Here is a 26,722-nt window from a genome sequence, read left to right as displayed (position 1 = left end):
TCCTGGCTGAACAGTGATACGTAGGCTAACTTACTGCCCAAAGTAAAAATACCTTCCACAGCTTTCACATGCTTGTCTATATGGCTTAAATATTTCAGGCAACAAGGATCTTATTACTTTATAAAGGAGATGAGTCTTTAGGGAGAATGGATTTATTTTTGGTTACACTTGGGCTTAGTGAAAAAAAAGTTCCCATTGTTCTGTGTTATTCATCACATACCTGAACAAAGCAGAACATTGTGGTCCACCCCAAATGGATAGAAGGGAAATGATGTGAAGAAATCAACAAGAAAACAACAGGTTGAGAATGGTAAGTAACAAGGCATGAATTTATGATAGAAGACATGGTAGATTAAAATAAGAAAAGAAGCAACTCAAAAGGGGCTTAGGATTTTTAAAAAATGAACATCTGAGAAGAGGAGAGTTCTGGAAACTACAGAAGACCATCTAATTATGAAAACTGCAGACCAGTAAGAAAGTTTCTAAATCATAATATCTGGTGCTGGGAAGGCTATGGGGAAATGAGCTGTCTAATAATTTAGGAGCGCAAATTCACATGACATTTCTGAAGGTATTTTTGCAAAGCCTTAAAAAAGGAGTGATATTCTTTGATTCGGCATTCTACTTTTAGTAATTTGCCTCAGGAAAAAAATCAGAGATGAGCCCAAAGATTTGTGCACAAGAATATTTACTGTGGAATTATTTATTACTAAACAAAATATTGAAAATAACAAATGCCCAACAATGAAACATTGATTAAATAAATTATGGTCATATAATAGACTTTGGGTCAGAAAAGAAAGTCATGTATTAGTGAATAACATGAGAAGATATTCATAGTATTTTTTTGAAAGTAGGTTACTAAATAATATTCATCTAATAAAAATACCAATATTCATTAACATTTTCTTTGAGAATTTATTATGTTCCTGCCACTCTTCTAAGTGTTTTCCGTGTATATCTCATGTATGCTTTCTATGAATCCTGGGGATATATACTATTATGATCCCATTTTAGAGGTGAGTAAATTGAAGCACAGAAAGTTTGACTAATTCACTCAAGATTGTACAGCTGGTGCATAACTGCACCAGAATTTGAGACCAAGCAGTATAGAAAACACCACTTCTCTAATGTAATTTCAGTTCTTAAAAATTATACAAGCAGACAGATACACATCAAAATTTAACCATGGCAGGTGGGATCATAAATCATATTTTAACTCATAATATCTTTTTACCAAACATTATTTTTTAAGTCATGGAATTTTAAAAATAAAATTAAAATATATGGCTTTGAAGGGAGTAAACAGTGAAAGAGAAAGCAAGGTTGACCCTAGACAGCCCGGAGGGATCAAGAAGGGAAATGGAATAGAAACAGTGCTGTAAATTGAGCCCACCAATAACCACACCATCTGTTCTGCAGGCTCAGTATTTCCTTGTCCAATAGCAAGTTCAAGAGTTAAAAACACCATACTCATAGTAAAAAAAGCCAAAATGGGGAGGAAGAAAAAGTGGGGGGATGGTTAGTGGATAAAGTAGTGTTGCTTACGGAAGTATCTGTACTGGCTGAACTGTGAATCCGGAAACCTACAAAACATAGGCTCCATTCAGACCTGTGAGAATTGAAGCTGTCACAAGGAAGTGCAATTAAATTTTTAAAGCATCTCGCATCATCTCCAGTTCTATATATGGATCTAATGACATGCATGTGGCAATTTGTCTAGGTTTTATGGCTCAACATACACCTACTCTTTAACTTTCTTGATGACCCAACTTCCTAATGTACAAAGGTAATGCTAAGTCGAGAGGCTAGATGTCAGAGTTCTCATACATCTAGATACATGCAGATATGTTGCTTTTTTTTTTTTTAACAAAAGGAAATATTGTTCAACATTCCCAAAGTTAAAACCATTCTTTTTGAGGCCTTTAATTCTTTGGCTTCTAACAGTGAAACATTGATTAAATGATGCATTAAAAATAATTTGTTTTAGAAGTTTAATTTACAGAATATCCCATGTCTCTATCTCATTGAGGGATAAACAAGATTTAAATTACTATTACTGATTTCAGCCAAGGTTGTATTGCTTCTACCATCACCCTTATAAATGTGGTTATATTTAAAAGTATCGTCAACTATGTTCCACTGAATATGTCCCTACTCATTCTATATTGCCTCATTTCTCCCTGCATCTTGATATTCAAGTTGCTCAACTCTAGTTGGAGTTTTTAGCCAATGTCCAACCCATGAAGGTACCTTCAGGCTACTATTTTATCGAGTAATATTGTAAGAAATATGTTTTTGAGTAGAGTTTATTTTTCCATCCTAAATATGATGGCTCATCATACAAAAGAGAAAAATAGATAAAAGTAGGAAGAATAATAAATTATCCTTTTGCCAAAAATCAAGAGGATGATCTTTTTGCAGGTCCTAATCAAAAACATGCTACTTGTTTGACAGTGTCCCCAAAAAGTGATCGGTGCTCTGATGGCCATCAACAAAGTTTTGGGTAGCACCGGAGCAGCAAACAGGAGAAAGATTGACTTGACTACACTCCTTTTGCCTAGTGTCCTTCATTTGAGCAGCTCCTGAGCACCTGTACTTGGAGCCTTTAATAAACCTAGAAATAGGAAATATCAGGAGAGAATTATAGGTCAACCATGATAATGAGGTCAAAGGTATTGTCAATATAGCTAAATATTATTGAGTGCTTAGTGTATGCCAAGCATTATATCTCTATAACCTCACTCAATCTGCACAAGCTTATGAGCTGGGTACTAGTATTACCTCCATTTTGTAGGAGGAAAAATTAGGGCTTAAAGTTAATTAACTTGCCCAAAGGTACACATCTAAGTTGTGGAGCTAGGATTTGAGCCCAGACAACTGATTCCAAAACCACACTCTTAACCCCTAGAGGGCCTGATTTTGAAGATTCCACATGCTCCAGAGAAAAGAAGCATCTCTCCTGCTTTAACAGCATTTTAAAAAGGGATCTGGGTCTTCCAATACATCCCTTAAAACCCTTTACAATTCTAAGAAACAAATTAGATTTTTATTAAAATCAATCGGGGTTATATGTGACATGTTCATTGTAAGTAATGTATATGATCCCGTAAACCACTAGTTTTCTAGACTTTATGTACTTCATCCATTGGTTGCCTTGTATAACCAACAGTTAAAGAATATTTATAATAAAGGCTAACACTTATATAACACTGTTATATTCATTATCATTCTAAGCATTTTACACTTATTATCTCATTTAAAATCCTCACAACTTTATAAGGTGTGTACTTTTTTTATTGCTGTAACATATAACATAAAATTTACCATTTCAATCATTTTACGTATACAGTTCAGTAGCAGTAAGTATATTCACATTACTATACAACCACTACCACCATCCATCTCCAGAACATTTTTCATCTTGCAAAACTAAAACTCTGTCCCCATTAAACAATAATTCCTTATTTTCCCCTCCCCATCACCTAAGTATCTCATATGAATGGAATCATATAATAGTTGATTCCTTTTAGTATTTTGTGACTTGCTTATTTCACTTAGCATAATACCTTCAAGATTCATTCATGTTGTTTTAGAATTAATTTCTTTTTAAAGCTGAATAATGATCCTCTAAATGTTTCTGCCACATTTTTATTTTTTATTCATTCATCAGTTGATGGACATAGATTGCTTCCGCTATTGTTTTGGCTATTGTGAATAATGCTGCTTTAAACATGGGTGCACAAATACCTGTTTATGTCTCTGCTTTTGATTCTTTTGCATGTATACCCAGAAGTAGAATTGCTGGTTCACCAAATAGAATACCAAATAGAATTACCAAGTAGAATACGGTAATTCTATTTTTTAATTTTTTGAGAAACCACCATACTGTTTTCCATAACAGTCTGCATCATTTTACATTCCCATCAGCAATGCACAGGGTTCCAATTTCTCCACATCCACACCAACACTTGTTATTTTCTGTTTTTTTTTTTGTTTTTTTTTTAATAATAGCCATTTTAATGGGTGTGAAGTGGTATCTCATTGTGATTTTGATTTGGATTTCCTAACAAGTAACATTGAGCATCTTTTCATGTGCTTATTGACCATTTGTATATCTATTTGGAGAATTGTCTATTTAAGTCCTTTGCTCATTTTTTTCAATTAGATCATTGGTTTTTGAGTTGTAGGAGTTCTTTATGTATTCTGAATATTAATCCCTTAGATATATTATTTGCAAATAGTTTTTCCCATTCTGTGGGCTGCCTTTTCACTCTGTTGATAGTGTCCTTCGATACACAAAAGTTTTAAATTTTCATGAAGTCCAACTTATCTATTTTTTCTTTTCTTTTTTATTTTTTTGGTGTCATATTCAAGAAATCATTGCCAAATTTAATGTCATGAAGTTTTCCTCTATGTTTTCTTCTAAGAGTCTTATAGTTGTAGTTTTAAGTTAATTTTTGTATATAGCATGAGGTAAGAGTCCAACTTCACCTTTTTGCATGTGAAGTGTGTACTTGTATCATCCTAATTTGACAGAGGAAGAAACAGACAAGATGGGTCAAGTAATTTACCGAAAGTCATGCAGTAAATGATGGAACCAAGATTCAAACGCAGGCAGACTGAACTCTCATAGGAACTGGAGCTTAAGTTTTGTTGTTTTCAATTCTATTTGCTGTACCTTTGCTTTTGTGACATATGGCTGGTCAAATATTTCACATAAAATGGTTTGGTCAGGAATCAAACCCTGTCATAACATTGCAACTATGGAAAAATTCAGACCACTTCATGATTCTCTTCTTAATGGTCTGATCTCTAAGAGCACATGGTCACCAAAGATATGTGGGAGAGATGACATCATTTGCACAGAATCTCAGAAATAAAACCTGCAGAGAAAAGAGCTGGCTGAGAGTGGCAGTGTTTCTGCAAGGCTGATTAAAGTCAGGCTGGACTGGAAAAGTCTTTCCAGGCACAGCTGCAAGTGCCTGCACATCTCCTCCCTCCCACCTCGCCCCCACCTCTATTCCAGTTGCACTCACCTGGTACCCCCAAGGCTGGTTCCGGTCGCACCTGCACAGGTGCAACAATGATAGTCAGTCACCCTCTGCTCTAAGGCTTGGTCTTTGCCAGAGCACACCGACTGCAACAAGCCTGACTGAGGGGTCAGGGGACACCAACTGCACTCCTGAGAGAAAGACTTCTGGCCAAAGTGAGCAGCTGGAGACACGAGTGGTCAGCAGGCAAGTCCAGACATTTTGGAGACTTCCATTCAACTGAGCTAACATCTTGAGTAATTATTAACTAGTCAGTGCCTAGAACAGTGCCTGACACATGGCAGATACTCAACAAAGAGTTGCTGGATGGACATATTAATTGCTAGGCTGTGGTTGGGGAGGCCATAACTTCTACTCAGCAAGGGTATACAATCTGGTCAAGGAGGCAGATTTGTGTCCCATGATACTTGATATAACGCAGCCTATGAGAGGAGCTAGAATACAATTTATTAATATGCTGTCGACGTATAAAGAGGGTAGACATTGTGATTGCTTCTTCCTAGGAAAATCTAGAGTGGCATCTTGGAGGAGATAGAATTTGAGCTGAATCTTGTGGTAAAAATAGTGGAGAGGAACCTTCTGGGCATGAATGAATGAAGTCCTAGTGGGGAGAGCAAGTAGAGGAAAGTCAGGGTAATTAGACACTTGTCTCTCTTAATTGGAAATGTACCAGAGAAATGGGTAGGGTCCATTCGTGGAGGGCTTCGTCTGCCAGACCCGGGGTTGCTGGACTTATCGCTGGACACCCCTCTGTCGACTCCTGCACACAAAGGCTGGCCACCCTCTGAGGTAAGATGGCAGCTGGCTTTCTTGCCTTCCTGGGAACTCTGGCCCCCTGCCATCCCATATCTGCCATGTGGGAGCACAGCCCGCACCAGGTCCCTCTATCATCTGATAACTGTAGCCTGCCAGCACCAAGGTAGGGTGGAAATGACAGCCACAGCAAGGATGGGGACAGGTGCCTGGTGTCCCCTTCACCCTTCTGCATACGGAGGCCAGGTGAGGACCAGGAAGGTGGCTGGCAGGAACTATTCCTACCTTAAAGGAAGCCCTCTCGGTGGAGTGTGGAAGCCCACTCCATGCACACTAATTATTCATTTCAGAAGAAATCAGAAGCTGGGGTTGACTGAGAAAACCAAGGCAGGCCTGAGCAGTCTGGAGCCATCCACAGCCAGCCTCCCGCTGTCGTTTATTTCTCTGTTCCAGAAACTCCCTTCCTGCTCCCTTCTGTCTCCTTTTATGTTTTGGATGGGTGGTTAGTGGTTGAAGATGTTGGAGAAGGAAAGGAGAAATATGTATGAGAAGAGGGTGAGTAGCCCCAAGCAGGCCTTAGGCCTTCCTCAGTGCTTTAGTTATCCAATGAGATGTGAAATTTATCAATCAACTTTACAGGCATAATTTGAGAAACTATTAAGAGAAACCAGAAAACTGGAAAAAAATGACGAAGCTATGGTATGTCCTAACCCCTGGAACCTACAAATATATTAGGTTAAATGGCAAAGGGAAATTAAAGCTGCAAATGGAATTAAGTTTGCTAATCAAATGGCCTTAAATCAGGAGGATTATCCTGGATTATCTTGGCAGGCCCAGTGTAATCACAAAGATTCTTACAAGTAGAAGAAGGGATCAAAAGGGAGAACCAGAGAGATGGCATCATAAGGACTCAGCCCAAAGTTGCTGACTTTGAAGATGGAGGAAAGGGCCATATGCCAAGGAATGCAGGCAGCCTCTAGAAACTGGAAAAAGCAAAGGGCAGATTCTTCCCTAGAGCCTCTAGAAAGAACACAGCCCTTTCAACGCCTTGATTTTAGCCCAGGCGGACCCATTTCAAATTCTGACCTCCAGAACTGTAAGATCACAAATCTGTATCATTTAACGTCAGTAAGTGTGTGGTAATTTATTGCAGCAGCGATAGGAAACTAATGCAGAAGCCAAGATCAGCTTTCAAACTCTAAGCAAAAATGTATTTAGATATCCCCAATTCCAGGACAAGAATTCCCTAACTCTCCTCGGCAACTCCCTGCCCCATTGAGCGAGCTACCCAGTAAAGCTCCAGAACCAAGCTGGTGCTTCAGAAATATCCACTAATGAGAAACAACAAGGGCTCTTGTCCAGATCAAACAGTGCATCCTGCCATCTGCACAGGGGCCGTGGCATCTTAAAGGAGGCTTGGTCTTGCTGCATTCACAGAGAATTCATTTGAAGCAAAGATTTACAGAGAGGAAATGAAGTTTCAGTTCACCCAGAAAAGGTCTTGGATCTAATGGTGCCATAATTCCAGGGCTTAACACAGTGCTTGGCACATAGAAGGTGCTCAACAAATATTTATGTATAACCAAATGAAGAAAGGGAGTGAGTGAAAGAACTTAAGTCATTTTGCTTCCACTGCTCTCCCTACAATTCTTTCTTTCTTGTCCTCTGGAAAAAGCTTCAGGATTTATGTGGGGCTGAATTTTTCAGGCTCTTTTTATGCTCTAAGTACCTGCCACATAAACTGTCCAGACATCAAGTACCAGTTGATGCTCAATGTTTGGATTCCAAGCATCCATTTAATATACAAATTCCTTGAGTGTAGAGCCAATTGAATAAGCCATGCATTCTTTCATCTTTTACTTTATTTATGAATCATCAATCTGTCTTATTCATCCTCTTTTCTTCAGTGCTTGACATAGTGCTGGGTACATTTTAAGTGTTGAATGAATGAGTGAATGAATGTCCTGGATACCTGTTTCTCTCTCCCCAGCTGAGGTGTCCCCTCATGTTGTGGACTTTGGCTTCTCAGCCCTCTTTTTAACTGAAGAAGAGTCTCGCTGGTGGTCTTCAATCCTCGTCTACAGCTGTGGGCTGCCCTTCTGTGGCATTTTCATGTCCTGAATGCATCAGAACCGGAGCAAACCACAGCTATGCTCAGCAGAGCAAAAATCCAAGCCTCCTCTCCCCCATCAAGCAGGTTTTATATTTCCATCATATTTTTCTTTTTTCTTTTCTTTTCTTTTTAACCATAATCTTTCCTTGGTAAATTCTGGCAAGATATGGCAAGGAAACTCAAGCCAGTGACATACTGACCTCACCTGAAAATGGTAATTATCTGGTGAGTGGGGAGACATCAACTAGAAAGTGACATGAGAGAATTATCTGGACTGATAAAAATGTTCTATATTTTGTTTTGTGTGGTGGTTACAAAGGCATTTGCAATTGTCAGATTTTATTAAACTAAACATTTAGGCTCTATGCATGTTATTGTATATAAAGTATGCCTCAATTAAAAAAGTTTTTAAAGAGAAGGGTTCTGAGATCATAATCAGTTAATCAGTCAAGAATGCCATAATTAATTGGTGATGTCTGCCATGGACAAGAGGGAAAGGGAGAGATGTCAACACAAGTATCACATGTTTGCTATTCTTGTGCTTAACTGATCATCCTTAGAGACTTTCTGCATCGTTTAAGTGGTAATAATATTAACTCATCCACCTTAAAGGATTATAATGAGGTGAAAGTGCTTTGTATCATACAAATCCCTAGCCAAGTGTAAGATGTTACTATTCGCATTTACTCCCCGTGATGTCTTGCACTGTGGGACTGACTTTGGCAGGTAGATTCCCAGAAAATTCTCCCTGGCTGAAATGAAATTTCATCAGAGCCAGATATTTTTAAAATGCCAGACTCCCTGTGAACATGGACATAGTTTGTCTGTCCCATTATTCATATTACAAGCATTGAATAACGATACTGATTTGTGAGGCTGGCTTTCCCATTGCTGCCCTGGGCCACTTTTTAAGGTACTAAAATGATTTCTACATGCTGGACTAAGTAATGTGCTTTCTTTTGAGGCTCTTTATTCTTTTCTGATGCTCCATCTCAAAATGGGGTCTGGTATTTCTCATTTTTCTTTCTCCTTCCAACTGCAAATCTGCAGGGGCCTTTTAGAGCTTTGCTCTGTGCGCTCTTGGTTTATGTCTGTTGGCTAAGACATCTGTTTCTGGTGCCTTCCAGCACCTTCCAGGAGTCTCTTGGATTACTGATGAGGATTGTCCTAACCAGCCTGTATTAACAGGAGACTCAGGGCTCAGCAGCCATGCTGTTTCTTGACTGGTGTCCCCACAGAGGGAGCAGGACAGAGCCTGGCAACCGTATCTTCACTTCCGAAGCCCACCAGAGAGCCAGGCCCAGCGGCAGATCCAGCCTGGTTATTCGGCCAAGAGATATCTCCGAGGCCTCTTGCGGACATGGCCCCCTGACACCATGTATAGGCTCCAATGTGCAGGTCAGTGGGTAAATGGGAGGAGGTACACCCTGGACTGCCCCACCGCACATTCTGGTGTGAGTGTGTTTTCCATTAACATTTAAAACACCAGAATTTCAGGCCCAATTTTGTGTAAAAGCAAAGGAGCTGAAGCTCAGTAATCCACAAGCCTCTATCATAGCTTTCACCCTGTATCCTTTCTCACGTTTGCAGAGAAATGTAAAACCCAGAGTCTTGCCTTCACTGTAGCTCATCTCAGCAATCTTACACTCCACATCCCAAGCAGACCTTTCTTCCCAACCTTCCCCACTCAGAAACTTCAGATTCCCAAGTTCAATCTCTATCTTTTACAAGGTACAGAAAAAGAGGCCCAGGGGGACAAAGTAATTTGTTCACAGTTATTAGGCCAAAAGCAGAGCTGGGACCAGAAGCCAGATCCTCCCCACACCCCCAGCTCCACATTCTTTCCGACATCCCCAAGTTCCCCTTCTGAAGTGATCTCAGCTCCTCCAGGAAGTGGAAATGTTAGGCTTTCTCCTCTTAAAGATGGCGGCTCTCCAGCACAATCCATTTAGGAGCGAGATGGACACCCTTCTGCTGAACAAAGACCCCAAAGGCACTCTGTAAATAAAGGCTTAAAAATGAAAACAGGAAATGGTTGGGGATCAGAGTTGTCAGATTTAGTGAGCACACACACACATACACACACACACACACACCCCTAAGTAATATTTGGTACATATTTCTACTAAAAAAGTATTCATTGTTTATCTGAAATTTGATTTTAACTAGACAGCTCATATTTGATTTGGCAAACCTTTGGGGATGGGAGAAGTGATTTGCCAGTGCTCACTCAGCTGTTTGTCATTTTCTCAGCACCAACAAACAGGCAGGACCAGAGGAAAACTGACTTTCTTCTCGCTTTATAGGTTTACCTTGGGAAAGGAGAGAAAACTCTCTCCCTAATAAGTGATGACTCGAAGGAAAATGAGAGATGTGGGCTTGAATAGTATTTGGTTTTACTTTCAAGGCAGGCCCAGAGTTATAGTCAGTTCCATTTATTTAACACTCATGAGAAAGAGCCTCTTAACCAAAGATATGTGTATCATTGGGTGGGGCAGAGGGCAGAGCAGGCCACTGCCTCATGGCCTGGGCCCAATACCTTCAAGGCTAAGAGACCTCCTTAATATATAAAAACATCTCAGATCTCCTCTATGGAAGTCATATGGCTACAATGTGTGGTTTAAGTAAAGACCCATGTGTAAGTACATTCTTTGACCCCTTGCCATCATCTCACCAAAGCCCCTCTTGAGGGTGACCTCATAGCTGAGCACAATAAAGCTTTTTCTGTCCAACAATGAGCGCCTTTAAAAATGGCCCATGGCTGCTGCTTCTGTATCTACTCTGCTGCCTGGCAAAGGGATGGGACCATTGGTAAGGCTTCAACAAATACTTGTACAATGACTAGATTGAGAATCATGGGGTCTCCAGAAGAAACTTTTGGATTCTCCTCCTGAGGCAAGAGGAGCTCTTTTCCTGACCCCAAAGAAGCAGCCACATCTCTTTCACCAGGGAGACCCAGGTCTTGGGAATGGTGGAGTGGAAGAAGCATACATGTGGCACAGGACTGGAAACACCCAAGACACTGGATAGAGAACCTTCTGTGGGTGCTATCTGATTTTTTAATCCTTAGCATCTTATAATTGTCTTCTCTAATGGTCAATGTCCAGAGCCAAAACTAGTGTAGTTATCTCTAAGAACTGTAGACTGGTGACCATTATTTCCACCAGTAACTCCTGACTTATTCTTCAGGATACATCAAGGATTCTGTGCTGCTCCAGGAAAGTCACCTTACTGTACCAAAGAATCTCAGGCCACAACAGGATCTTTCAGGTGTACCCCCAAAATACCATTTCCTGCCTGTCTTCCCTCCATTTTGGATTCAACAAGGAAAATCTTTTGAACAAGGTATATGCTGATTTTATAACCAGACCTCAAATATTTAGATTTTTAACACCTTAAAATGCAGTTTCCCAAAGTAAGGTCTAGGGATTCTGAGTTTCATTGTCCTTATCTATAAAGTGAGGGCATTAGTCTAGACAAGCACTGTTCAACAGTACTTTCTGCAATGGTGGAGAGTTCTATATGGGCTGTCCAATATAGTAGCTGTTGGTTACATGTGGCTATTGAGCACTTGAAATGTAGGTAGTGCAACTGTGAAACAGAGTTTTTCAATTTTATTTACTTTTAACTAATTTACATCTAAATAGCCACATGTAGTTAGTGGCTATGGTAATGGATAGTGCAGGTCTAGACCCTAGATTTTAAATCATTTCTTAGGTCTATTCCATTCTAACATTCTTTAATCCTGTGGTTTTATGTCAACATCAAAAGAAAAATACAGGCTTTGGAGCCAGAAATCTCAATTGCAGTGGCTGTTCTCTCTTACTAGATATGTATCTTGAGCAAGTCACTTGACTTCTTTGAGCTTCTGTTTGTTCACCTCTGTAATGAACATAAAAAGACTGACCTTATTATTGCACAGAAAATTACTATATGCTGTCTGTACCATGGGCATTTTATTTGTCAATATTATTCTTGGGCTCTTGAAACATTAAAAGAGCCAGAGTTACCTTTGCTAAGGGAGCTGGGAAAAGATGACTGGGTGGCACTAATGGACAAAGAATAGGGCCATGGCTAGTACCAGAGTTTTTGAGAAAATAGAAGGAAAAAACAAGAGCTTATATAATATAAAGTTAATTTTTCTGAAATTAAAAAGGCATTTTCCGGAAACAATGATAGTGCCAAACTGAGCCATATCCTTGGGAAAGAATCTGGTCGAGATAAGTAAAGACTCTAGTCTATCAAATGAGTGGACAAGAACGTGGCGTGTTCTCAGAGCCTGGTGCCATTAAATATTCCTGCCATATACCTCCCTTGAGTCTTGACTCCAGCACCAGGGAAGTTGGTCATAACCTGATACACATGTAGCTCATCTATAGGAAATATGCTTGTTAGGCAATTGTGTTTCTCTTTGTAAATTAATACTCTAGTCTATACATAAGTCTCTATGCATTTTGCTAATATGGGTCAATATCTCTGAGACTAGTTGATTCGGGCACACTGAAGAGATCAAGTTTCTGGGTCATCCATGTCCTGGGAGTGGTGAACTGACCCAAGTAATTTTCCTGTGTTGGGACCTTCTGCCCTTCTCCAGATGGCACCCCACTTTGCCATTGCCTTAACCCTCTTTCTTCAAAAATCCCACTGTCTCCAGACTTTGATGCCCAAGGATCTGAAACCACTGGACGGTGGACTCCAGTACTTATATTTTGAGGGGAGATCACCACTGCACACCTAAAGGATCACGTGACTTCCCTAATCGATGCCATATATCACAATCAGGCAGAAAACAAAGAATAAGGCATTAAATATGTGATCATTAGCACCAGATTCCAAGCCATGCCATTTCTCTGGATCTCAGTTTCCTCGTTTACAAAATAGAGATGACCTTCCCACCTTTTCTTCACAGGATTAGATGTGGGAGTTAAATGGGATAATGCTGCATCTGGTATACAGTAAATGCTGAAGAAATATTACTTCTAGACCTCCCTAGCTTGTATTTTTAAAAGCATAGTTACTAGCTAATTACAATGCTCAACTGCCTGTGATCACAGGACCAAAAGTCAATTTGTAAAGAAATAAGAACAATTTAGAGGCTACAACTTTATCCCCGACTCATGATTTTATTGGTTTTAATGCCATCTCCCCTTGGCCTCCCTCTCTTTGCCAGACACTTTATTTGGAAATATAGCAAAATTCTTGGTTGCAAATCCCAGATTCCCCCAACAATGTGATGTTAGCCAAGTCACTTATGCTCCCTAGATCCTTAGTTTGTTCATCTGCATTCCACCCTGTCTCGGTTGTTGTGAAAAATCACGGGAGTCGACAGAAGTAAAAAAAAAAAAAAAAAAATCTTTCTAAGGGCTCTAAATTGATTACACAATTCACATCATTTGAGTAATCTGAATCCATATTTGAAACGTAGAGAGACCAAATTTTGTGGCCTCCTTTCAACAACGGAACCTTTTAACACCGTGCCTGGAAACCTGCTTCTATTAAGCATAAACAAATGAGCCAGAGCTGATGTTTACTAAGAAAAATCTCGGTTTTCCTCACATAGCTAGAGTCATATAATCGATATCACCTGGGATACAGCCAAAGGGAAATGCCTCTCTATATTCCTGTACCCATAATGCTCCCTGCCTCACCTTAGACAGTCTGCCACAGAAGACTGTTCAGCAGGGGAGTAGCATTTGGCTAGAGTTTCACTTCCCCTACCCTCAGAAATACATGTAGTTCCAGGCAGATCTGACCAGGAAGGATGAACCTGAAGTCTGGCTCGACCCCAAAGGATCATTCTGGAACACACAAAAAAGGTCTTTAGTGCCACACTCTATATGGAGTTGAGGTCCTCTTGGGGACAGGCCTAATGTGGCCCCAGGTATCCTCAGACTGAGGGGTCCCCAGGGCTCATCAGGCTTCCCTGGGCATCTAAAACCTGAACACACCCCTTTGAATCTGAGCCTGAGTCTGCATCTGTTCCACCAACACTCTCAGTCTCAACTCGGCCCCAAAATAGGCTTAGGAGCCAGTGGACAGAGGAGAGCTTGAGGGAGGGCGTAGCCCCACAAGTGGGCATTTGGCTCTAAATCCAACAACACCAAGGATGGAATGACGTAGGTGATGACGAAGGTTGGGGAGGATAGGGGAAGGTGAGGCTGGCTGGGAGCCTCCAGAAGCCCAGCATTCCAACACACACAGAGTCCCTGGAGGCTTCCAGAGCCCCTGGTTGAAAAGACAACCCCACATTGTTCCACAGAGCTGCATGCTGAGAGTGAAGGTGTTGCGAAAGCAGCTCCATACAAAGAAGGCTTGCCAGACCGTTTCAGCAATAAATCTACCTTGAGTAAGCGATGACAATAGCTGCAGGACCCTTTAAACCATGATGAAAGATTTGTTAACTATGCTGGAGTCATCTGTTGACTCAGATCCTTCCCGAGAGTTGTGCAGACAGGGTAAGTGCAGAGAGCTAAGCAGCCGTCCTACCACGGTGCCCTTGGAGGAGGTTGCTCCACAAGTAAACAACCAGCAGACGGTCCAAGAGATCAAGTGCTTCTGACCAAGCATCTCAATGACAAAAGAGCAGGGCAGCAGGTCACCCTGCCGTTATCCACTGTTATCCACTAGTCCTTCACTGCTTACAAAGAGCTGTCACATTCATTATTTTATTTGAACTCCAGACAATTCTGCAAAGAAGTGAGGGAAGGACATCAGTATCCCCATTTTACAGATGAGGAAACTGAGTCCAAGAAAGGAAGACGCAAACCTTAGCCTCCTGGGAAGTGCAGTTCAGTTCCTCTGACCTGGCTGCCACCTCAGTGGAGGCATTAGCAGAAATACAGAAGGAGGGAGGACAAACGAGGTCCTCAGTCAACACTTTTGCTCAGAAAAGACATAAGGGAGGCAGCTGACAGCACCATTCCCATCTTCACTGTTACAAAGCTGACCCACTGTTCACCTTTGCAGGTCAGCAGGGTCTGGATGAAGGGGAAGCTGGGGCTGGCGGACACGTGGACCAGAGCTCTGTAGCCAAGAACCACAGCAGTCAGGGGACTCGCTTGCCGCCACTCAGGAAGCAGGAAGATAAAACCCAGGCAGAGGTACCATTTCTAATGGCTCCCCTCTGTCATTGCTCTTCATGGCTTCAGAAGGGATGCTCCCTCCCTTCACCATTTCTTGGGATTCTCCAGAGAAGACAGGAGTACTTGGAGCCTACTGACCACTGTTTCCCAAAATGTCACCTGTGGAACCCTAGCATGGCCAGATGCTCCATTGAAAAAAGGGTTTCATGGCTAAATACGTTTGGGAAATGAGGCATACCATGTTCTCCTCATGAAGAGTCTCAGTGCATATTTGAATATGGACCATCTTTTAGACGTTCTGCAGGTAAAGTAGGCAGTTTAACTTTAACTCGTGGCTTTCCAAACTTATTTGACCACAGATCTTCCTTAGACTCTTCACCCCATCTAGGCGGCTGTAGTCTCTAGAAAAAAGACCACTTGGCCTTAGAGCTGGAAAAACCTTGGTTTGAGTCCTATATCTTACTAGTTGTGGTGAGCCTGTCTGAGAAACTTAATTAACTTGGATCCTAAATGACCTATTCTGTAAGATGGAGCTGTTATCATACATATCTCACAAGGTTACTATGAGGATTAAATGGATTAAAATGTAAAAGTGCTTTCTAAACTCTAAGGCCTGTGTGTGTGTGTGTGTGTGTGTGTGTGTGTGTGTACAAGATGACAGTTGTACGCTCCTACTTTGAATAAACTTGTTTGACTTACAGGAAGGTCATATGCAGATAAGAACACAAAAGGGGAGAAGAGAAGTGTCACACGGTGGAAGAGGAGAGCAGAGAGGCGTTTGTTTTATTATGGTGGATAAAGACAATGATACTAAGTGCTTCGTTTTGATTTAATTTTTTTTTTTTTGCAATAAAGCACTATTGCATGGTTAAATGTCATTCTTTCTCTCATCAATAATAAAATATTTTATTGTAATAAACAGGATTAAAGATCTTGTTATTATAACTATGTTTTTCTTCCCAGGCTGCAAGGGAGATTTCATCCTTGGAATTACAAGTCTAGCCACAAGATCTGACTGTTAAAGGAACCTGCTCTGTTCCTTTACAAAGCATGTTTACAGGAATGTGTATCTGTCGTTCCCTAGGACACGTCAACAGAGAATCACCATTGTATACATGCTTCAAAGGAAAGCCACAATGAAAAAACAGAGCAAACCTCCAGGAGGGCCTTTGGGCATGCCCAAATTGATCATTCTTGGCTCCTGAGTGACAAATCCCACATTACATTCTATGGCAGCGCCTTCCCCAATAGGAAGGCAGATCTCAACGGTAAGAAGCCAAATGTCTTGCTTGTTGATCTGAGTAAACCTAATCATGCTGAGTTCATTTGAGAACACTGAGGCAGGCCTAGTGTCACTTCCTTATGCCACTCATCTTAGAAAATAACAGCAAAGTTCAGCTGGAGGTGAAAATGAGACGGGCAGGCTCTTAGTACTCAACCGCGCACATTCTGCGATCAGACTGCTTGGGTTTAGATGACTCCCACTTTCTAGCTATGATCTTGGGCACATTATTCAATCTTTCTAAAGCTCAGTTTCCTCATCTGTAGAATAGGAATAATGATAATACCTCTATAAGGCTATTATGGGGATTAAGTGAGTTCATACGTGTAAAATAATTTGCACAATTTTCGTCCCAACTTAAGCACTTAGTACATATCGACTATTGTTATTATTGTTACCATTCTCTCCCATCTTCTCACTCAGCCAGCAAGAACCCAACCAAATAATGAGATGAGGGCTCCCAAACCTGCCTCAGCCAAAGCCACGGCTGTCTCAGTGCCCCAGCGTTCTCCTTGCCTTCTTCCTATTAACCCCAAAGTGATAGAAGTTGAAAGTCAACCATCCCTCCCCTTACCTGCAACTAATAAGATCTCTTTCCCACCCTGTTTCTACAGACAAACAAGAGAATACGACACACCGCAAGGGCAGAAGCAGCCACTTGTTACAGGAGCCTCCTGCTGAAAGATGCCTTTTCCCTCCTGTAGCATCTGCTGCTGGCTCAGAAAAAAACACATCTGGGGAAGTGAAGAAGAAAAAGGCTGTATGTATATGTGTGTGAATGCATGTATGTGTGTATGTATGTGTGTGTGTGCTCTTGCAGCTAAAAGATTAATCTTAATCTAAGAACAAGGTGACTCAAAGAGATGTCTCCGAGAACTGGCCTTGCTCGCTTCTGAGCTCACCATGTGGAGCTGGAATAAAGCTGTAGTAATTTACTAAATGTTTAAAATAGTGATGTCCAAGGAATTTCAGCTGCCCCCAATTCTACCTTAAAGCATATGTACTCTCTGGTAGCAAAAGAATGCTCATTATCTATAAATAAGTAAGGACAGAATCTGAGTTTGTGAGTAATCGATCCACTTCAAACTGAAAATGCTGGAGATCTCAAATCCAGCAGATTATGCTTAGTTGAAGATCTGTCACCTTTGAAAATATAGGGTAAAATGTGTAGGTTTAACCTCTTCAAGAATCAAGTACAACTTCTTCCTTAGAGATGTCCTTAGCTGTCTCTGTCTCAGTCCTGCCTTGCAATTCTATGTGGGTTTTTGGTGGTTCGGAGGTACCTCTGCTGAGCGAGAACAAACAGGAGCTCCCAAATGCTCTGCCCCAAAACAGCTGTGTGAACTTAAGCAGGTCTCTCACCCCTCTGAGCTAGTGACCTCATCTGTGTACACAGATAATAATGCCAACCTCATAGGGCTCATGGGAGGAAGAAAGGAGATGAGGCGTTTTGGTGAAAGGATCTTGTGTCTGACTGGGAACTACAGCAACGTTAGTTAATTGTGGGGATTTGTTTCATCTGAAGTGGCCCTCGGGGAGCCATGGGCACTCTAGGTGGTTCTGGTGCCAATGAGAGAGGTTGTTTTCAGTCTGCTCAGGACTTTCTCAGATGTCCTGTGTCTAAGCTGATCTAAACCTTTCCAACCACCCCTGAAGGGCCTCTGTCTTCCCAGGTTCCTCTGCATCAGGAGTAAACAGCAGGATTGACCTGCCGTAGTCACCGCAGGCCTAAGGAAAGGCCCCTACCTCACATCCCAGGTCAGCCCAGAACCGAGCTAGGTTCAGGGGACGCGAGCCCTTTCTCTCAACCCGTGTATATTATATGGCTTAGCAAATGAAAGCAATATTTTCCACTATATGAAAACTCTGTAAATTTTTAATTAGAATGAAGAAATTAAGACGTGGCTTGTCAGCCGTACCTCACACAAATCATTTGAGTTTCCATGTAGATTTCTCAATGCAAACCTTGTCACACAAAATGTACAAGGTCAGTATTCAGAAAAGGGCAGTTGGTGGGCAGTTGGCACCTGGACAGTGAAGGTCTCCAGGAACATAAAGATCCTATGTGCATGCATCTGGTTAATCGTTTTCTTGCTGTCTCGAAATTATAAATATTTCTTTGCATGTATTTGGTTGAATTTCCTTCCTCATTCAACTCTAAACACATAGGATGCCTACGTGTATTCCTGATCATTTTTCTCTTTTTGAACACTAAAAAAGTAAAAAACATTTTTATTTTTCCTCCTGTGAAATTGAACTCCCTGAAACCCAGCATATGTATACATTTCATAGAGCCAAGTTCATATGTTAAAAGCTGCAAACTAAAAGGAGAAATTTTCAGCAACTTCTGAATAATTGGAAATAGGAAGCTCTAGTACTACCTCTGGTCAGTCTCTCTCTCTCTCTCTCTCTCTCTCTCTCTCTCTCTCTCTCTCCCTCCCTCCCACACACACATACACACGCCATATTTGGGGGGTTTTTTGGACACAAAAACTGGGCTAAAGTTGTGGCTAATTCTAACACACAGTGATTCTTTTTAGCTATGTTCATATTACAGAAGTTCACAGATATGTAGATATTCTGCTAGTGTCAAGGTTGGGTATTAAACCCTAATGAAAAAAGAATCTACTCTCAAAGAAATATTATAGAAATAAACCTAGTTCCAAACACTATTGTTACTACATATCATTAGTTCAATTAATCTTCAAGGCAACCTTTTGAGGTAGGTAGTGTGTTTCCTCCCATTTTACAGAAGAAGAAATTGAGGCTTAGAGAGTTTACATAGGTAAGCAAACACAAATGTGCATTCCTCTTTTCTATATACTGAATGACACCTTAATGACATATGCTGAGATTTTTCATTCTTCATACACAGAAATCTTAATATCACTTCAATCTGGCTTAGTTTCCCTGGCTGCAAGAGAAAAAAGACTATTTCCTCTCAAAGGCTCTTGAATTTATCATGTTCATACTTCTCAGAAGAATCAGAGGCCGGATTAAGGGAGGACAGAGCCAAGTTCCCAAACAAAGCAGCACTACCCTAGTTAGATACCTGGCTGGTTAGTTCTACTTCTCCGCCATGGGTAGTGAACCTACACCCAGCAGCCCTTGGTGCTAGAGATACAATAAGATACAATGTCATCTGTCCCCTGCAGACGGCAGAGTTTGAATACCTGCCATGTTGGTTTTTGTTTTGTTTTTAAATTTTCTCCAGGCTTCAAAAGCTTTGAAATTACCTCCTATCTCAGAAGAACCACCCAGAGTCCTGGACCCACTGAGGAGTCAATTTAAAGCCAGTGAGCCCCCAGCAGAGCTCCTCATCTTCCCCGTGGAGATTCATTTCCACACTCAACAACCCACAAAAGAGAAAGCACACGGAAGAGGTAGGTCGCCTACGGATGGGTGCTCTTGAGGGAACTCATGCTAGGATGTGGGTCCTGCTTATGCGACCCTCTCTGAAATCATGGCTGACCCTTCCCAGGGTTACTCCCTTCAGAGAACCTTTTTTGTACGGAGAAAAAGGAGTAAAATTTAGAAGTAGGTCTCTTCCGGTCATAGTCAATTCAATTTTTAAAATATTTATTGAGCCCTTCATTAAGCAGTGCACTTTGCTAAACTATGGAAGAGAAAAAAAGACAGGCATATACATAAATAAGTCCAATGCACTACAGGTGTTATAAAGGTGCAAAATTTTTCAGGCAATTTACAAAAAATAAATACTGTACCAACAAAAATAAAAAAAAAAAAAAACCTGGCTAAAAGTAGTAGAGAAATAGAAGTTAAACATCTGGGATGAATTCATTGCATTAGGTAAACACTGAATTTAGTTGAGTTTCTTGGCAGCCAAAGGAAAAAGGGTATTTGGATCTGTGAATCTGCTTTTATAAAAGAAAGATAAGAGTTTGTATGAAGAACCATTTTCCTGATTTTGAACTAAGTTATTAATTAACATTAGGTGATCTCTAATATCCTTGTCAGAGCCTAGATCCTGTGCTGAGAGTACGGGTAAGGGAGAGATCAATTCCAACTAGAGATTTGGGAAGCTTTTTTGGAGGGAACTTCCGAGTGACCACTAACCCTGTGCCCCAGGGGAAATATTTTCTGACCTCCCCAGGTCATTTCACAGTACCCTTGCCTTAGACACATTCTCACTTCTGGGACTTCTCTGGGCAGCCTGAAGCCAAAGGTGATTCTCTAAACAGCTGACCAGTTTTGAGGGAGTCCTAGTTCTGAGCTTTCTCAGCAAAAACTGTCACTGATTTCTCAGAAATGTTTAGTTCTAAGGCTGTTTGGAATTCTCACTATAAAGAATGCCTAACTGTTGAGCTTAAAAGACCAATTAATGGAAGGATACATAAGGGAACTTTCTGAGGGGATAAAAATTGTTCTAAATCTTGGATGGATCTCGTTAACCAGTGTCACCATAATAAAAAAAAATTAATAACAAATAAATAAATAAATCTTGGATGGTTGTGTGAATATATACACTTTTAAAAACTCATTAATTGTACACTTAATATCTGTGCATTTCACTGTATACAGATTTTATGCTTTAACAATTATTTAGCTTTTTAAAAAATATACAGTATATTTTAAATGTAGTTTTTATTATTATTCAGATATGGTAAAGCCAATTGTCATTGAAAAGATAGTTTCAGTTTCCTCACAATTCCCAAAAGGAGGGCTACGCTATGCCATGCAGAGTCACATAGGGAAGCACCAGGGTCAGCTAAGAGGGAAGAGCTGGGGAGGGGATGGGCAAGAGTCTACTGCAGTTTTCACAGGAAGAAGTGGGTGAGGCAGAAGAAGCAGGCTAAGCAGGTTTGGGATTGGCTAATTTAAATAGTTTTAGTGAGTTCTAGGCATAGTGGCTGTCCCTCGATGTCTGGTACCTGGCCCTGGAGTGGTTAGGGCAGGTGGATAGTGGACTGGGAGTGTAAGAACTCCACTAAGGGGTAGTTTGGGGTTAGGGGCTTTGGATCGGTTGGTTTGCATATGAAAGGCATGCTCACAGGTGGCTCTTTACTAGCTCTAGGAATTGGCTAGCCCTGGGACTGACTGACTGATGGTTTCAATATTAAAGTCTCAGATGTCAAAACATCAGAATAAAAAGACATGTATATTACACACAAAAACAGGACTATTAGTGGGATTGGGTTAAATTCTGATTATTTACTACGATTACCCTGGAGAGAAGGTCAGGAAGACCACCAGGCCGTTATGAACCAGATTCTCAAGACTATTAGGTACACCAAGCTTGCTGACACACTGCTAAATGAAAAATAGGAATATAGTACAGAGAAAGTGAATCCATTGAGTTCTTCCTACTTTTGTATGTCAGTTAAAACTCTTTCAGTAACACATGTCAGACGTCCAGCTCAAACTGTCTTAAGCAAAAAAGAAATGTATTAGCTCATGTAATTGGGTAGTGCAAGGATGAGCTAACTCCAGACTCAGTTGGATCCAGATCTCAAAAATGTCATCTGGGCATTATTTGTCTAAGGCTCTCAGCTCCGTTAGCCTATCCTCTCAAGTAGGCTGTCTCCACGTGGTGGTAAAGATGGCCTCCTGCAATGCCATTCTAACCTCCTACCTATTCACTCCAATAGGAAGGCTGTGCCTCTAAAAGCTGTTGCAAAGGTACTAGAATTGCCTGACTGGGTTATGTGCTCACCCTGGACCCAAGCACTATGGCTAAGGCAATGAGGTGCTCTCATTAGCCAGGCTTCAGCCCCATGCCCATCCCTGGAGCTAGGGAATAGACACAGCTCCACCCAAACCATGTGGTGTAAGTGAGGAAGAGATGGGTCCCTCCAAAAGAGAGGTGACTGGCAAAAACCACAGACATTTACTACAACTTGTATTTTTGTCTCCCAGGTGCTCCACACCCTGAGTCAGGACCAGAAACAGAAGAGGCCAGTCCTTCACGGAGGCCTCCCCTGAAGCACGCATCCTTAGAAAAGCTGAGGGAGTTAACAGTGCATCTCCCGGTGGACACAGGCCGGGCCGCGCTCTCGCCTCAAGGTAGCTACTCCCACTCTCCAGCACCCCACAGGAATCTCACCCCAAAGGGAAGCAAGGCAAAACACATGAGGGTTCTCAGCTATAGACAAGGAAGCTGGAAGGGAGGTCAACTCTGTTGCCACTTGAAAATGGCTTTTCTTCAGGCAGCAATGCCTTCATCAAAATGCTGCAGAGAAATCAGCTTACTGTCTAGCTCACAAGTTCTCATTAGATTATCCCCCTACTAATATGTTCTGGTTACAGATGTAAAACAGCACCAAACTTATTAAAAGCTTGCTGCATGCTCTATAGTTGATCTTATGTTTTTAACCAATTAAATTTCATTTCTAAACTGTTTAGGAATAGGTATTTATTTATTCACTAAACAGTCCAGAATATCAATAAAAATCCTCACTCCAGTCTTTCAAAATATCATATATACATTCGAAATTATACGTGTGGGTGTACATTTATTTGTATGTGTTGGATAGGTTGCAATTAATGGGCCATATTTAGAAAGCTCCCCATTTTCAGAAAACTGAACCTCCTTTCCAAAGGGCAAGTGCAAGATGACAGTATCACAAATGCTAGGTGATCTCTTACTAGTGGCGATCAGAAGAAGTAAAAGGGTGAGCATTAATATTTAAGGAGTTCTTCCTGTGTGCCAGGCACTGTCCTTAATTTTTAACAGGTAACATCTCATTTCCTCTTTACAACAATCCTACCCCTACTTCACAAATCAGAAAACTGAAGCCCTGAGAGATAAGTAATTTGAGGTCATACAACTATAAGTGGCCCAGCAGTGATTGGAGCTCAGAACGTCTGGTTCTGTGCTCTTTTTACTCATTCTACTGCACCATCTTTTAGAATAAGCCAAACAATGAACCCAGGTCAGTACCTTCTTGAGATATTTTGGTTTTGAGAACTTCCTTTGATTATTGGGACAGGGTTTTTTTTTTACTCCATCTCTTAAGTGAGAGTTAGTTATCCTAAAGACTTTGAAGTTTCCAAAAAAAAAAAAAAGAATCAAATATGGGCAAGGACACTCTGTCTGCAAACAGGTGAGAAAGCAGCTTTCCACCTGTGGGCCATGACATCAGGTGCACAGCCTGAGCCACTGAGATCAATGGCAACACCAGTGGATTTCGTCTTGGGTATTCCAGGGACTGGGTACTTTAAGCTTGTCCATCCTCTGCCACCTGCTTGGGGGAAGCTAGTCTAAGGGATCTCTGATACCTTGGTCAGTATGTGACCCAACTTAGTGGTAGATGCATAAAGAAAGGCGTCCAAAGAGGCAAAAATTTCCACGGAAATCTTTCTCACCAGGGGTGTCTGGAGCAAGTGTGCTTTCAGATAGTAAGTGGGACCTTCTCATTGCCTCAGAGGTTGCACATACCCACTTACTTGCTTAGCACTGGAGTATTACACCTCTAACATCATAAAAATGAAGCCCGGTTTTATTTATGCACATACACACATACATGTTTTATTTTATTGCTGAACCATCTGAGAGTAAGTTGTAGGCTTTGTACATTTTATCCCTTATCACCACATATCTCCTAAGAGCAAGAATATTCTCCCTCAAGACCACAAGGAAATTATAACAATCAAGAAAATTAGCATGTAATACTATTTTCTAATACACAGTCCATATTCAAATTTCTCTAATTATACTAATAATGTTCCTTGTAGTTTTTTCCCCAGGCAATCCAGGATTCAACTCAGGATCATGCATTGTATTTAGTTATAACTTCTCCTTAGAATCTTTTAATGTAGAACATTTTCCCCATCTTGTTTTCATAATATTGACATTTTTGAGGAGGATAGGCTGGTTTCTTTACAGAAATTACCTTCAATTTAGATATGTCTTTTTCCTCATGATTAGATTCTGATCAAACATTTTTGGCAAGAATAGCAGATAGGCGATGTGTCTTTCTCAGCACATCGCATCAAGGGACATAAAATATCCCTTTATATTTATTCCATCTGTTATAACTTGTTCCGGTTACGGGAGATGTTAAAGGTGGTATCTGCTAGATATCTCCATTCCAAAGATACGTTTTTCCCTTTGTAATAAATAAGTAGTCTGTGATATTTTGAGACTGTGTGGGAAGCCAGCTTTTAAACACAAACAGCAACAGTGTGTTGAACATGAAATAAAGACCTCTCTCTCCAAATGAGATGAAGACAGGGTCTCAGTCACTTAGATTACTGGGTTTTACTCACCTAGAGCAGTCCCTGCTGGTTTTGAGAAAGACTTAGAGAAAGAGAACAGAAGTGGAGGGAAGGAACTGCTCTGTGGAACATTATCATCAATCCCATTATCCTGTGACTACCATGTGCAGAGTGCTACTTTGTACTTTATGACCTTGAGGAGGAGGTCATATGAGCCTGAGGAGTCATGTGATCATTGGTTTTACTTAGAGATATGACTCTGTGGTTGGAACTCTGTAGCTCATAATCCCAGGAGTTCTAAAGCTTCGGTCCCCCTAGTTAGAGCCCTTGGACCTGGGGCTGGAAGGTCTCTGCAGCCTCTCTAGTCTTTCTTCTATCTCAGGAGAAGAAAGTGAGATGGAGTCAATCAATCAATCAATCAATCAATCAATAAACTGCCCCAAGAATCGAAGGAAGTTCTCAATAAAATGAGAATAACAACCACCACAGCTCAGTTCTTCCCAGTTCTTGGAGGTTCCCCAACTGAAGGGCCACTGTTATAGCCAAGAGCAATTCACCCTGGCCGTGAGAGACCTCTGGCCTCTGCTCCTTAGCAGGGCTGGAAAAGAGGAACAAACTTGAGAACGAGTGGAATAAGCCATCCTACACACTAGGAGCCATCGACCAAGTTGGAAAAGAGGTTCTTTTTCCTTCCTACTGATAGAGAAATTCTCTCACTCATGCTTTTTCTCCTTTTACTTTTGAAGATAATGATGTCCCACCCCACAATGTGACCCCACTACTGTCCCTGATTGAAGGAGGAAAAAGTCCAGAGGGCCAGAGGGGCATGGACAGACTGAGGACATCAGGCAGCAGCGGCCCCACATGCCCCCCGAATGTGAGACAGTCCAGGGAGGCACGCCCAGCAGAAGGACAAGGTAATCACTCCTGAGGTGCACTCCCCTTGGCTTGTCTGTGGCTTTGGGCTTATTTTAATCATCTTCCAGGGCCATGAGGCAACCGTGATGTAAACCATCTGAAAGCCACCCCATTGAAAAGGGGGAAATCAGCAATGTTTACAACAATGTCAGTGGGATTAGTGTTCACTGTGCATATTCCTAAAGAGTCAGTACATGTTTTAAGGGTTCGCTGTACCAACATGCACTGCCAAGCTGTTCTGTGCTTTCCTCACGCCTGGTAGCAGCATGTGATGACACAGCTCCCAGCGCTCATCACGGAGACACGTTCTGGGTTTACCAGGAAGACTCAACGCCGAGCCATAACCCACCCCTGGGGAAGAGAGCCTGGTGACACTGCCAATAGGAAGAGCCCTAGAGAGAAGTCACCCTCCACCCAGAGCAGAGCCTGAGGCCTGTTCACAGAGAGGCTCCAGATTTCTGTTGAAGCTGTGGTAGGGCAAGGCCACACCCTCTATGATTTAGCCCCACTTAGAGTTGTTAGCAGTAAGAGCTGACAGTCTAGAAGGAGACTAAGATGCTTATACAAGAGCAATAATGCAAAGACAGTATAGTAACAGCTTCCATGGGGGCTTTGATCTAAAGGCAGCTCATAAAGCTAAAATTGCTTAGAGTCCAAATTGCCCCTGAAAATCCCATAGGGAGGTGCCATGCTCAAGATAGACAACCTTTTTCTAGAAATTGCAGGCCAGCCAACTATTCCTCCCTTTTCGGAGTCTTGGGCTGCTTTCTCTGGTTGAGCACCAGATGAAGGAGATGGTATGTATTTAGGTGCCAGATAATGTGAAAAAAAGTATGTTAGCAGCAGAATCACATTCAAAGCTGCAAGAAACACTGAAAGGCACGTGGGAACTGCAAGTCACCAAGAAGACAACAGATATCACATCTTTCATTTTCATCTCATGCTCACTCCGAGACAGATGCCTCACTATTTAAATATCCCTCGCTCTTTCTCTCTGTCTAGCTTTCTGTCGCTGTCTCTCTCTCTCCCTCCCGCCAAAGACATCATCGTCGTTTATAAATCATTTCAGAGACAGAACCTTTCTTTTAGAACCCCCTCCATTTTATACTTTCATGGCAGGGATCCTCTCTTAATTTTGATACAAATGAGCCAAACTTTAGCTACTGAATGACAATACCAGTAGCATTCTAAGAGGTTGTATGGTCCAGGACAAATATCACTCACACACACACACACACTCCTCTCTCTCTCTGTCTCACTCAGTCATCTTTATAAAGGGAGAGTCTGACTAGAACGAATGCCAGAGCTATGATATGACAATAGTGTAGCCTGAAACCTCAAG

General features: G+C 41.4%; 1 protein-coding gene across 1 annotated transcript in view; it reads left to right on the top strand.

Annotated features, from left to right (window-relative positions):
* The window catches only part of KIAA2012 (KIAA2012 ortholog), a 94,339-nt gene that overhangs the window by 3,792 nt on the left and 63,825 nt on the right, over nt 1-26,722 (top strand). Inside the window, exons 3-10 of the mRNA XM_023536003.1 lie at nt 9,159-9,318; nt 11,110-11,265; nt 14,887-15,020; nt 16,087-16,270; nt 16,899-17,041; nt 19,499-19,667; nt 22,162-22,308; nt 25,209-25,379. Coding sequence (XP_023391771.1) covers nt 9,159-9,318; nt 11,110-11,265; nt 14,887-15,020; nt 16,087-16,270; nt 16,899-17,041; nt 19,499-19,667; nt 22,162-22,308; nt 25,209-25,379 — 1,264 coding nt within the window. The remainder of the gene's footprint in view (nt 1-9,158; nt 9,319-11,109; nt 11,266-14,886; nt 15,021-16,086; nt 16,271-16,898; nt 17,042-19,498; nt 19,668-22,161; nt 22,309-25,208; nt 25,380-26,722) is intronic.

Source organism: Pteropus vampyrus, unplaced genomic scaffold (genome assembly GCF_000151845.1).
Source record: "Pteropus vampyrus isolate Shadow unplaced genomic scaffold, Pvam_2.0 Scaffold146, whole genome shotgun sequence".
Lineage (NCBI taxonomy): Eukaryota > Metazoa > Chordata > Mammalia > Chiroptera > Pteropodidae > Pteropus > Pteropus vampyrus.
The sequence above is the reverse complement of the archived record's forward strand: the minus strand, read 5'-3'. Positions and strand labels throughout refer to the sequence as shown.